Genomic DNA, 14,316 nt, shown 5'->3' with positions numbered 1-14,316 from the left:
ACTCTTGGTGCTGTGTGAGGAAGTGATTTGGAAATGATTGTTGTCAGCTGCACGCTGAGAAGTGAAATATATTATCTGTATTTAGAAGAACTGACTGAACTTAGAATGCGAACCTCCAGGACCCTGTGACGGGATGGACTAACGGAAAGCTATCCAAGTACTATTTATGAAGAGTGAGTATAAATTTTTGCTGGTTTAGTCAAAATTATCATTCTTTAAAAAAACTGTTGTCCCACAGGATCCCACCGAGATAGATATTTAACTTGTCTAATAATGTGTTAGAACCAGAAGGACCTTGGAGTTGACCTTGTTCAGGGATTCTTAAACTGGGATCTGCTAATGGCCATCAAGGGTCTGAAGTCACCATCACGTGCCATATTTTGGTGGGTAGGTGTCCATTTTTTATTTTGGAGTGAAGAATGTAGTTTTCAAGAGATTCTTAAAAGGCTCCAAGTTACCTGCCAACAATTAAGACCACTGACTTGTCATTCCACGCCTTTACTGAACAGGCTGAAGAAGACAGATGCACAGAAAGGCAGTGACTTGCCCAGGGCTGCACAACAAGTTAGCGGCAGAGTCTGGCACAGAATGCAGGCTCTTCGAAATCTTAAATGTAAATCTTTCCAGAGTGAACTAAACTATTTGAATGGTCCTATTTTAGTTTCTTAAACATTCTGTAAAAAAATTAAAAAATGGGCAGAAGATCTGAACAGACACTTCTCCAATGAAGACATCCAAATGGCTATCAGACACATGAAAAAATGTTCATCATCACTAGCCATCAGGGAGATTCAAATGAAAACCACATTGAGATACCACCTTACACCAGTTAGAATGGCCAAAATTAGCAAGACAGGAAACAACTTGTGTTGGAGGGGATGTGGAGAAAGGGGAGCCCTCTTACACTGTTGGTGGGAATGCAAGTTGGTGCAGCCACTTTGGAGAACAGTGTGGAGATTCCTCAAGAAATTAAAAATAGAGCTTCCCTATGACCCTGCAATCGCACTACTGGGTATTTACCCCAAAGATACAGATGTAGTGAAAAGAAGGGCCATCTGTACCCCAATGTTTATAGCAGCAATGGCAACGGTCGCCAAACTGTGGAAAGAACCAAGATGCCCTTCAACGGATGAATGGATAAGGAAGATCTGGTCCATATATACAATAGAGTATTATGCCTCCATCAGAAAGGATGAATACCCAACTTTTGTAGCAACATGGATGGGACTGGAAGAGATTATGCTGAGTGAAATAAGTCAAGCAGAAAGAGTCAATTATCATATGGTTTCACTTATTTGTGGAGCATAACAAATAACATGGGGGACATGGGGAGATGGAGAGGAGAAGGGAGTTGAGGGAAATTGGAAGGGGAGGTGAACCATGAGAGACTATGGACTCTGAAAAACAACCTGAAGGTCTTGAAGGGGCAGGGGGTGGGAGGTTGGGGGAACAAGGTGGTGGGTATTAGGGAGGGCACATATTGCATGGAGCACTGGGTGTGGTGCAAAAACAATGAATACTGTTACACTGAAAAGAAATTAAAAAAAATAAAAAAAATTAAAAAAAAAATCTAAGATTTGGATAGCTTCCTTTATTGTAGGGAAAGGAAAGTGACTAAGGAGTGACTAGGCTCTAGCCGAATTTTCAGCAGATCGCCTGTTTGGGTTGTACTCTTCCGGGTACCAATGAGGGGCCAGATGTACAGATGGTAACTAGCACAGCGAGGCTGTCTGTGGAATATACCAATACTGAAAATTCTCAAATGTTTCCATTTTTCACTTGAAAGTGTGACATCCTACAGATGGCTACACATGAACATACAAACTATCTTGACCGTTAAATCCTAATGGGCAAATTGGATTTGATTTGCAGACCCAGTCAGATAGGCTACAGGGAGGCAAGAAGCAATTCTGAGGGATCCAGAGTTGAGAACAGGGAGGAATAATGGACAGTCTCTCAGGCGTTTTGGATAATATTATGGTGTGGTACGTATTTTAGCAGAAACATGAGAGTGAGTTACTCATCTGAAATGTGTATAAAATGGTCTTTTATGCTTAGCAAGCAAATGTGAGCAAGGTAACTTAGGGTGGGCAGCTATCTTATTTTTTTGTATACAGATTTCTACAGATTGTATAATTTGTGGCAGAACAAAGTTTTAGGTGTAAATGTAGGGACTTAGATCTACGCACAACTCCTGGTAGGGACACAGACAGCATTCAGTTAATGGTGGCTGTGATTCTTTATTTCTAAGATGAGGGCATAGACTTATGGTCAAATAACATTATTGTTCATATACGGCTTCTAACATTTACTATTTATTTAGAGTGTTTCTGAACCAAATTTCATTACAGGTCATAAGACCTACCCTTACAGGGTTATGGTGACAGTTAAAATATAAAGAGAAAGTTTTCCTTTGTCTTCAAGATTTAATATGTTCCCTTAGAACAAAGAAAACATGAAAAAAAAACCCTGCTAAAATGACATTTCATGCAAGTATCAAATGGTTTATACTTCACAACACACTCTCTTATTAAAAGAACATATACATGGATAAGATGTCACAGGAAAAATTCACTTTCTATTATATTTGCTCATGTTGCTACTATTTTATGTTCCAGCACTTTAAATATTTTATAGCTATTTGGCCAAATAAAGTGTTACTAGGAAATAAAGCAGATCTATTGAAAGAGAACTTTAATAATGACACGGTAACATTAGGAACATCCTCAGAAGGACTCCTATACAAATCCGTAAATTAGAAAACAGATCAACATCATGTGACATTTGGGGAAAAAATGTCTCCTGAGGAATTTTACCTTAGTGAGGCGCCATGCTTCAGTAAGCTGTTGATATGATTGACTATCCAACTGAAGAGCCGCCCGTACAAAGTTTTCGCCATGGCATCTCGGACGTCAGTGGCTTTTTCTACGGTATTGGGTCGTATGATGGTTTCTCCTCTAGTGACCACACAGTGGGAGGTGAGAGCTTCTTGGAGCTCATCTGCCTGAATGCAAAGCAGAGAAGCAGCTAGAAGAAAGAAACAGAGGTGCTGTTAGAAAAAGTCACGGCCATGCAGTCACTTCCCATAGAATGAAAACGTCTCAGTCTACCTTCTTCCAATGACATAAAATAAATGTGGGAAGACTTCATAATGTAAAAATAAGTTCCTATACAGTAGTTGTCCTGGGTCTTCTTGATCATTTTTCTCTACTTGACTGGTCAAATGTAGGCTGCCGTATTATACAGCACAACCCAGACCGAACTGGCTGACAGCAGGGAAAACATTCGCACCAGCCAGTGGTTGTTTATGTAATGCCAAACACAGTTTCATTGAATTATGTTAAATAATGTAAAATTTAAATTATTCATTTAAATAAAGAATAGATTTGGAATAATTTCGATACCCATCATTACATACATATTTTTAAAATGCAGAAATTAATTGGAAGATTACTTAGACTTTAGGGATAAACCCAAACAAATGTATTTTATGTAACTTCTGCAATATTTAACCAAAAAAGCATAAACCTTATCTTGACATACATATATATATATGTACATAAATATATATATATGTATATATATATATTTAATCATACTACTTCTCAGTTATACATTTTAATTGCTGAAGTTTATTAAAATGTGATGCCTGGAACATTTATTTATATTTAATGATAAATATCACAGGGAATTTTAAATAAATAATATTTAAATTCAGTGGAGAAAACTCATTTTTGAATACAGTAATCATCTTTAACCCAAACTATTACATGACAGACTATTTTTTAAAATCAGTGGTTCTCCTTTCAAATTATTTTCTACATTTTGAACTTACTTTTAGCATTTGGGACAAGCTATTTCTTGGCTATGTGACTAGGATCATTGAACTTTACTTAAATAATTTTTTTTTTTTCAGGGATGCCTGGGTGGCTCAGTTGGTTAAGTATCTGGCTTCAGCTCGGGTCACGAGCCCAGGGTCCTGGGATTGAGTCCTACATTGAGCTCCTTGCTCAGTGGACAGCCTGCTTTTTTCTCTGCCTGCAGTTCCCCCTGCTTGTGTACTCTCTCTCTCTGACAAATAAATAAAATTTTAAAATCTTAAAAAAATTGAAAAAATATTTTTTTCAGACTGTGGAAGTAACACAAAGTCACTGCAGAAATCTTACCTTTGAAGTTAACATTCTGCATTTTTTTCCTTTAAGCATGCTTATTGCTGTTATCCTGAACATACATTTCATCTTAATAAAATATCTTAAGCATTTCTCATTTTGTTAAATATTGCTTATAAGTGATTTAATTTGTTATATAATATTCTGCTCTATGTCATAATATATAAACAATTTTTAAGTTGTTGGATGTTTAGGTCATTTCCATATGTTCATAATTATAAAGAATGCTGGGATAAATATTTGGGGCATGAAGCTGGGTTCTTGTATTATTGTCTTAGCATAAAGTGCCTAAGTTCAACAACTAGTCCAGAGTATATAAACATATGTAAGCCTTTTGATATATACTATTTAGCTGCTCTTTAGAATCTCTGAACCAATTACATTATTATCAGACAAGTAAAAAAACAGTAATTTCAATGCAATTTCATGGACACCACAGATTATTATTTTTTGAAAATAACCAATTTGATAGGAAAAAAATGCCTTCGTTTTTCAATTTGTTTTTAACTGACTCCTAGTGAAGCTAAATACTTTCTTCTCTTCATATTTTTTATTAGTGATTTGTGGTTTTATTTTATAAACAGCCTTTTGTCGTTGATATATTTGTCTTTTCCTAATCAGCTTAGAAGAGTTCTTCATAGCTCACACATGTTGCTTATATATGTGTTGGAAATATTTTCTCTCATTTTTCACTTGTATTGTAATTTCATTTATTTTTCTTTTGTTAGTATGAAAGTTTTTAATTTTTATGTAGTCAAATATCCATTAAAAAATCCTTTCTGCTTTTGCTTTTCTGCACATAAAATCCTTCAAGTCTTTTCTCATCTCAGAATTATATACATGTACTTTGCCTTGTGCTTTTATGATTTTTTGTATTTAAATTGATAAAGGTTTGGAATTTATTTTGGTATATGGTATATGACAAGAATTCAGACTCTTCAAATGGCTAGCCAGTTCACTGTCCCTACAGCACTGATTCCCTAGTGATTTTGTAATGCCATTTCCAGCAATTCTACCTGGATCTGTTTCTGAATAGTGTCTCCCATTGATTAATATGTCTATTTCTATTCCTACATTGTTCATTCATTCAACGTATATTTATTGAGTGTCTACTATATGCCAAGCATTCTACCTGGGAATATATTACTAAGTATAATACCTCATAAGACAGACTTCTAGTTTTGATCATCTTTATCCAGAAGGAATGGGAAACTAATCAAGAAATTTAAGTGGGAAGATAGAAGGAGAAGAGGGAGAGGAAGTACAAGGAGGGGGAGAGGGACACTGAGAGAACCCACTGCTACACGCACTCAGTGGTTTCTGAATGATTGTGGAGAATGGCCTGGAAAAGCTCAAGAGTTGATGTGAAGGGACAATCGGGAGGTCCCTTAGCTCAGGTGAGAGGTGATTTTGTCTTCAGTGAGAATGATGATAATGGAGATAAAGAGAAGTGGTTAGTTTTGAGAGATATTTATAGAACAGACAGAACAGATGCCTGATTGAAACAATGCACGTATAAATCCATCAGGAAACATGGCCTTGGTTTGCAGATAATTCCTTGCAACTTTAATTACAAACTATTTTAAGTAAGTCAGCCAAAATTTCTATTTTCCATGAATGGCTATTCCGGAAAGCACTTTAATTAATTTTAACTATATTCCCATTAATACTAACCTTCTGTGACCCATTTGACTGTCTTCTTCTATCCAGAAAAAGGTTCTCACTTATCAAAGTCATTTCTCAGTTTGGTAGTTTCCAAGTATATGCATATCTACAACACAGCTCTATTGTAAAAAATTCTATTCACTGCTGATAACTTTTCTAATTATAATCAGTGGTGAGATTTGAATCCATCATTGGAGTTTTTTCTTTTTCCCTTCCACTTCTGATAACTGAGAACTGCTGGGAGCTACAGATCAGCTCGGAGCTACTGGCTCACAGATGCCAAAAACTACTAGATTTACAGAACGAAAGGTCAGCCTGGGATTTAAGCAACCTGCAGCACATTGGCTAAAAGAAGGCCCAGATTTTTGTGGGCTGGAAGGAGCTCTATGGCTCAGAAAATCAATCAATAAATATCAGTCTAAAACCTTCTGTGCCAATTGACTTTATTTATATATGAAAAATCAGAGCAGGTTCCCAGGGCCATGCCAATCATTATATGCCAAACTCAGTCCTGCTGTATTACCAAGCTGGTCCCAGAGACACAGTGAGAGGGAGATGATAGGGATCTGGGGACAGGTTCAGGCCAGGATGCCTGGCATCTTGTCCCCTGAAATTACCCTAAAACATCTCATTCTGTTCCTCATTAAGTATAAATCAGAAAAAATACATATAAATAAAAATTTATATCATAATTCCTTAAGTTATGAATGAAATGTCTAAAAAATCTGGAACTATGGGGGCTTATGACCATATTAAAAATAAAAAAGTGTATATTGTAAATAAAAAAGCTATGTCACCACAAGATCAATGGGAAAACTTAAGTTATTGGAATAATTCATCAAACTTTGCTAGTTAGAGAAAAATGTTGATTTGAAGCAAATACCATGATGCACTTTTCTTATATAGAAAATGATCACAGGGGGCCTGGGTGGCTCAGTGGGTTAAGACTCTGCCTTCGGCTCAGGTCATGATCTCAGGGTCCTGGGATCCAGCCCTGCATTGGGCTCTCTGCTCAGCTGAGAGCCTTCTTCCCCCTCTCTCTCTCTGCCTACCTCTCTGCCTACTTGTGATCTCTCTCAGTCAGATAAATTAAAAAAATCTTTAAAAAAAAATAAAAAGAAAATGATTGTAAAATCAGTCAACCCAGGGTGAGTGAGTATAAAAACCACCCAGTATGAAAATAAATATACAAGTCTTTATTACTTATAAAGTGGTACAGATGCTAAATCTATAAAATAATAGCTTTTACTCTTTTCAGATCAGTTTACTAAATTTTAGTGATATTTTCTGTTTTTACAGTGAAACATCAATAGCTCCTAAAATAGGAAAGCCTAGTCTTGAGAAGAGTTCTCTACAATAATCAGTTAATTTGTAGGCATGAAGATCTGTTTCAAATATTGGCCTTTAAAAACTTCATTTTATGCAAATTGAATTGGAGTATTCTTTTTTAGGATTCCAGATAAGTACAACTGCCTGAGATTATCTTTATGAGACACTTACAGTATTCCATTAGGCGTTTTTCAAGAGTTCAGTTTTGAGCAGAAGATAGTAACACTCACAGTTCTCCAGAGCTGCATGATTGGAAATGTGGCTCTTGTCAATCTGGTGTTCAGTTGCCACGGAAGAAAACTCAATGTTGCCAACATTCAAGATTGCAGCCAGTATACTGTATATACTTCCAAGTTGCTGAAACATACCATACAAATGTTAGCATCACCCTCCCCTGGAGGACAGCAAGGCGGTGGCGATGGCTGGGGACAGAGCGGGCAAGAATCCCAAGGCTCCAGCACAAGGTCATTCTGCAGAGGATGATGTCAGCCTCTGAGACCCACGTAGGCTCAGTCTCCTTAGTCATTTTAGTATGAGAGGTGGGCATGGTGCCTTTTTGCCAGTGAGTGCTAAAAAAATATTTTATGAATGCAAATACCAGTAAAAAATAGAAACGAGGAGTTCCCCTAGGAGGAAGTAGAAATAATTGAATTCCTTAGGCCACAGATCAATCTATCTACGTGAAACTGAACTTCAGAACTTAATGTGGTCCTGTCCAGATGCTCCTTTCCCTTGAGGCATTCTTAAAAGTGACATTATATGTGTGGATAAATGAGAGTGAGGAAAGAGAAATCCAAAGAGCCCAGCACCCAAATCAAAGGATATGTGTGATTTAAGTTTAGGCATGAAAACTTTGGACAACAGTTTAGAGTTTATAGTGGTAAAACCCTTTTAAATAAGGTACATCAAAATACATCAGAAACACACCCACACCCACAACTCTTCTTGGAGGCACTGGAGGCATTTTGCCTATGGTCATTGTAGTTGTCATTCCAACTATGTTCAAGGTGTGGTAAAGTATAGGAAAGAGACAAAATCCTTTGTTGTCTTATGTTGCTGCCTTGATTCTAACTCAGCTCCTACACTTATCAGAAATGATTATCCCATCTGCTCCAACATCCCAATTCATGATAAAAACTATCATGAAAAAATGAAAAAACTATCATGAAAACTATATGAAAAAAAAAATCTTCAGGGATATTTATTCATTCATATATAACATATATATGAGTACAGATTAAATGAATATATAAACATTAAAATAAATATATTTATTGAATGACTGTACAGACATATCTTCGACTATCTGTGTTCTCACTTATCTGGTGCAACATATACTTTATGCCAGGCCTGCTCTAGTCACAGGGGTTTCAGCAGAGGCATGACGAAGACATTTGTTTCCTTGGGGTGTTCAGGCAATGAGAAGGCCGACATTAAGAAAACAAACAAAGAGATGAACATGACATTTTCAGTAACTAAATGGGCTGTGAAGGAAATAAAATGTAGAGGAGTGAGAGTGACTGGGGAGGGCAGGGAGGGCCTTTTGAGGTGGGGAGGTTAGAGAAGGCAGTCCTTTGGGAAGCAGAGACCTGGATGACAAGGGAATCGGCCAGGAAAGAACTGGAATCAGACTGTTCCAGGCAGAGGGGACAGCAAGGACAAGAGCCTGCTTTGCAGAAAGAAGGCCAGAGTGGGGCTGGAGGACAGCGAGTAAGGGGCAGGGATGTGGGTGTGATAGGGGCCACGATGGTGAGCTTGGACAAGACCAGCCAGGCCCTCTGTGCCACGAGAAAGGGTGTGAGTTTCATTCAAAGGGCCATGGAGAGCCACTAGAGATTCCAAAGTAGGCAGCTGTGATATTTGAAACATGACTCTGCCAGGATGTGGAAATGAACGGATTGGAGGCAGATGGAAAAGTAGAATGGGCAGGAGGCTAGGGAGAGGTGGTGGCTTGGACTAGGACAGTGGCAGAGATGGAAAGCAGAAGACGGACTGGGGCATATTTTGGGAGTAGAGCAGTAAATATGCTGATGGGCTGGTGTGAATCAATTTTCTAAGAAAATTCTCTTGGTAAGGAATTTCCATTTGTAAAATGCATAACTTGTAAAGAACCAGCCAGCGTGGGCTTCAGTGGCACGTGGAGAGTTATACAGAACCTCTGACATCCTGCTCTAGTTCTCACGAGGCAACGACAGACCTTGTGGATAATCTACACCAGGAATACTTCATAAATAGGTTGTTGAAAACTATGTTCCTTCGACACTCCGACACTGTGTGTATTTGTGAATTAGGGACTGGAAAGTTCAGATGCGTCCATTCTAAAGTCATATTTGAACAGTGTTTAGAGATCCACAATAGAGAATCACATGCTGAATCGATGGACATACAATTCTTATTCAGCTGCTGAGAAGGGTTGAGTAATCCTCCCAGGCTGGGGCTCTCCTTGATATCCTATAATTGCAGTATCCATTTGGATTAAAGTTGGAGGCAAAAAATCAGGGCCCTGGCTCAGTTTGGCTTGACAGCTAGCTTGATGGGGCTCAAAAGGGCCTGACCTCAGGTATAGGTATGACCTTGACCAAGCACTTGGGTTATTCATGGTACAAAGACTAATCATCTCTGATGTTGGTCACCCTAAGGAATTCAAAACAATTTTTGTTTGATGGTTAACAATAATAAGCAAAAGAACACTTTCCCATATAAAACTACCGAGGCAATCTAACAACTTTCCATGGGCTTTGAATGAGCTGAGTTTTGAATCCTGACTCCTAGCCCATTGAATGTGCTATACCTTCCCACGGAGGATGAGTGGCTTGCAGGAAAAGTGTGCTCTCCAAGTGCTCTGCAGAGTCTGGAAAACACTCACAATCCCTTCTACCCACTCTACCTCCTGCTGTACAGCTCTGTCGGTCCTTGAGGGAGCAGGACTGCTGTTGCTTTTGCTATATTTGCAAGGACAAACACAGTTCTGGTTTGCTAGAGAGTCAGACCTTCATGGTTCTGATGCATCAGGCTTGAGCCTCTTCCACTGCTGCTCTGGACATTTCTGCTCTCTGTGCTTGTACACTAGGCTGGTCTGCTAGGCAGACAGCAAACCAAAACTATGTGTGTGGGCAAGGTCACTTTCCTCTCTACGCCAAGTTAATCTGCCCAAGGCAAAAGAATTCTGTTAAAAGGACTCTCCCTCTTCCAGAAGTTTACTGTCCTACCCCTCTTATTCAGTCATCCACCTACCCATTCATTCATTCATCCGTCTTCTTTTGACTATTTATTAATCATTATGGGAGATACTGGGTATATACCGAGAAATAAGAATAATTTCTGCTCTCAAGTACTTTACATGTTCCTAGAACCAAAGGGCATGGATCATTTCCTATACTGAATTTCTATATGGGTCATGTCTACTTTCTGTATTTTATTATAGTTTTAAAAAAATTAATAGGCTTTATTTTTAGAGTAGTTTTCGGTTCACAACAAAACTGAGTGGAAGTGCATAGTTCCTATGTAGCCCCTGTCCCCCTGGCTCCACACACACAGCTTCCTCCATTATCAATATCCTGCATTAGAGCGATACATATGTCATAATCAATGAACCACACTGACACATCATTATCACTCAAAGTCCACAGTTTATGTTAGCGTTCACTATTGGTTTTGTACATTCTCTGGGTTTTTACAAAGGTATTATGACACATTTCTACCATTAGAGAAATTCCATTACCCCAAAAGTTCTCTGTGCTCTGCCTGCTTATCTCTCTTTCTCACAATCTCTAACCACCACTGGTCTTTTACTGTCTCCATGGTTTTGCCTTTTCCAGAATGTCATATAGTTGGGATCCTACAGTATACAGCCTTTTCAGATTGGCTTCTTCCATCCAGTAATGTGTATTTAAGGTTCCTCCATGTCTTTTCATGGCTTGATAGCCCAGTTCTTTTTTTTTTTTTTTTAAAGATTTTATTTATTTATTTGACAGACAGAGATTACAAGCAGGCAGAGAGAAAGGAGGAAGCAGGCTCCCCACTGAGCAGAGAGCCCGATGTGGGGCTTGATCCCAGGACCCTGGGATCATGACCTGAGCTGAAGACAGAGGCTTTAACCCACTAAGCCACCCAGGTGCCCTGAGCCCAGTTCTTTTTAGTGCTGAATAATATCCCATTATTGGGATGTACCATAATTTATTTATCCATTCACCCACTGAACTTGACATCGCAATTACTTCAAGTTTTGGCGATCAGGAATAAAGCTTCTATAAACATTAGTGCACAGGTTTTTGTGTGGACATACGTTTTCAATTCCTTTGGGTAAATACCAAGGTCCTTGATTGCTGGATCACATGGTGAGAGCAGGAGAACTCTTCCCATGGAGAATGTCACGTGAAGAACTTTTTTTTTTTTAAGATTTTTATTTTTAAGTCATCTCTACACCCAATGTGGGGCTCAAACTCATAACCCTCATAACCCTGAGATCAAGAATCACATGTTCTACTGACTGAGCCACCCAGGCGCCCTCTGCCATGTGAAGAAGAAGACAGAAATCAAGGTGAGGCATCTGCAGTCCGAGAATCACTAAGGATTGCCAGGGAATCACCAGAAAGTAGGGAAGAGGCATGGATCGTCCCTCACAGCCCTTAGAAGAAACCAACCTTGTCTCAAACTTCTCAGCTCTAGAACTGTGAGGAAATACATTTCTGTTGTTTAAGTCACCCAGTCTGTGGTACACTGTTATGGCAGCCCCAGCAAAGAAATATAGTATCAATGCTTTTTTGTTGCATTAATGAATAAGATATATAGCCGTGGCATAAGCAACGTGTTTATCCTTAACTGTTTAAAACGCTTAAGGGAAATATCAAAGACATAGTAAGAAATATCAAAGACGTAGTAAGACAATTACTTTTGTGACTTGAATGTAAATACTTACTTGATAGTACACTTATAATTTTAATTTGAAAAGCATAACATAATTTGATTGCAAATTATTTTCAAATGTATAAGATAACTTGATCTACTACATTAGTAATTTTGAATTATTATATTTTCAGGGCTAATAAATTTAAGTGTTTAGGAAGATTTAGTTAAATGATCAGGAAGTTTAGAAAGTCCTTATCATTCTTTGTAAGACTGCTGTGTCGTCATTCAGAATATTTGAAAGACTGAGATGCACTAAATTTTTATCTGGTTTCAGGGATTTAAAGAACTTAATGATGTCGGTTTAGGACAACTTAAGGTTCTCTTTATGAGTTAAGTGAACAAAGTTACTGAATGTTGTTTCTATTCTTATAGAAACACTGTTAGATGCACAAATTCAAACAAAAGATGTGTCAAGAGAATGAGAAGACAAGCTCCAGATTGGAAGAAAATATTTGCAAAAGGTACACCTGGGAAAGGACTGTTATCCAAAACATACAAAGATTTTTTAAAAACTCAACAGTAACGGACGCCTGGGTGGCTCAGTTGGTTAAGCGGCTGCCTTCGGCTCAGGTCATGATCCTGGTGTCCTGGAATCGAGTCCCACATCCGGCTCCTTGCTCAACAGGGAGCCTGCTTTTCCCTTTGCCACTCTGTCTGCCTGTGCTCTCTCTCTCTCTCTCTCTCTTTGACAAATAAATAAATAAAATCTTAAAAAAAAAAAAAAACTTAACAGTAAAAAAATAAATAAATAAAAAATTAAAAAAAAAGAGTTAAGGACCTTAACAGACACCGCACCAAAGAAGATATACAGATGTAAAACAAGTATATGAAAGATGTTCTAGATCATGTGTCATCAGGAAAACACAAATTAAGAACACAAGGGTAGGGGTGCCTGGATGGCTCAGTGGGTTAAAGCCTCTGCCTTTGGCTCAGGTCATGATCCCAGGGTCCTGGGATCGAGCCCTGCATCGGGTTCTCTATTCAGCAGGGAGCCTGCTTCCCCCATCCCCTGCCTGCCTCTCTGCCCACCTGTAATCTCTGTCTGTCAAATAAATAAATAAAATCTTTAAAAAAAAAAAAAGAATTTAAAAACACCAGGGGATACCACAGCATACCTCTTAGATTGGCGAAAATCCAAAACACTGACACCACCGAATGTGATAACTCATAGTCCAAAGAAAATGTATTCGGTTGTTATTTTAGAGAATCATAAGAAATGTAAGCAAAATTAAAGGGGAAAAAGGCATTTTCATTTTGGACTTCAGACATATGACTCTGGGGGCACCTGGGTAGCTCAGTGGGCTAAGCCTCTGCCTTCAGCTCAGGTCATGATCTCAGGGTCCTGGGATCGAGCCACGCATCAGGCTTTCTGCACAACAGGGAGCCTGCTTCCTCCTCTCTCTCTGCCTGCCTCTCTGCCTACTTGTGATCTCTCTCTGTCAAATAAATAAAATCTTTAAAAAAAAAAAAGACATATGACTCTGTGCGAAGAAAAACAAATACAACTTCCTGTCATGACACAGTAAGTATCATCTCTAAAATAAGCTGAATCATAAAACTAGTCATCATTTATTTTAAAAACTGTGGCAGGAAAATGGCTGAGGAAATCATATGTTTTAAAAAGTTTTAGAGTTTTCCAATTTGTGTGATTTTTAGAGGCTATCTGATTCGGCTTTGCCTGCCTTTCCTTTGGATTATAATGACTCGCCAGTGCACAAGTGAATCACAGCCCCTCGGGACACAGATACCATGGGTGCTATCAACAACCCACCAGAGAAAGCTAAGGGGGAGGGGAGAAAGGGAGGGAGAGAAAGATACTCCTCGTGGAGAATCACCGTAACTATGCTGCGGCCTCTGACACAGGACACACTAAGAAAGCCAGTGAGATTTAAAAAAAAAAAAAAAATCAGGACTTGGATAAAAAGGAAGTAAACACCTACTCAGTTTAAGTCCACTGTCTTCCAAACCTGGTCAGTCTGCCCCGTTAACTCTCGGAGTCTCTGCTCTCAGATGGGAGACACCACGTCTTAGGAGAGTCACGCTGGACTGGACTAAAAGTTATTATTTAGCAGGGACTGTGTTTCACTTCAGCCACAGATTTTATATTTTCCTTTATTCTAAGCTGTGTGTTTTGATGTTCCCATGACGGATGAACGCTGAGCATGTTTAAGTTTGGAATATGATGCTTGAAAGAAACAAACTTGACTTGTCAGTAGATGTTAAACGCAAGGCTGGATTAATGTTA

At 38.6% G+C, this 14,316-nt stretch overlaps 1 protein-coding gene across 1 annotated transcript in view; it reads right to left on the bottom strand.

Moving 5' to 3' along the window:
* MYO3A (myosin IIIA) overlaps nucleotides 1-14,316 on the bottom strand; it is a 231,609-nt gene that overhangs the window by 91,508 nt on the left and 125,785 nt on the right. The window contains exons 18-19 of the mRNA XM_032848954.1: nucleotides 7,394-7,520; nucleotides 2,817-3,027 (exon numbers count right to left, since the gene is read on the bottom strand). Coding sequence (XP_032704845.1) covers nucleotides 2,817-3,027; nucleotides 7,394-7,520 — 338 coding nt within the window. The remainder of the gene's footprint in view (nucleotides 1-2,816; nucleotides 3,028-7,393; nucleotides 7,521-14,316) is intronic.

Source organism: Lontra canadensis, unplaced genomic scaffold (assembly GCF_010015895.1).
Source record: "Lontra canadensis isolate GAN:19392208 unplaced genomic scaffold, GSC_riverotter_1.0 scaffold215, whole genome shotgun sequence".
NCBI lineage: Eukaryota > Metazoa > Chordata > Mammalia > Carnivora > Mustelidae > Lontra > Lontra canadensis.
This window is presented reverse-complemented; position numbering and strand designations above follow the sequence as displayed.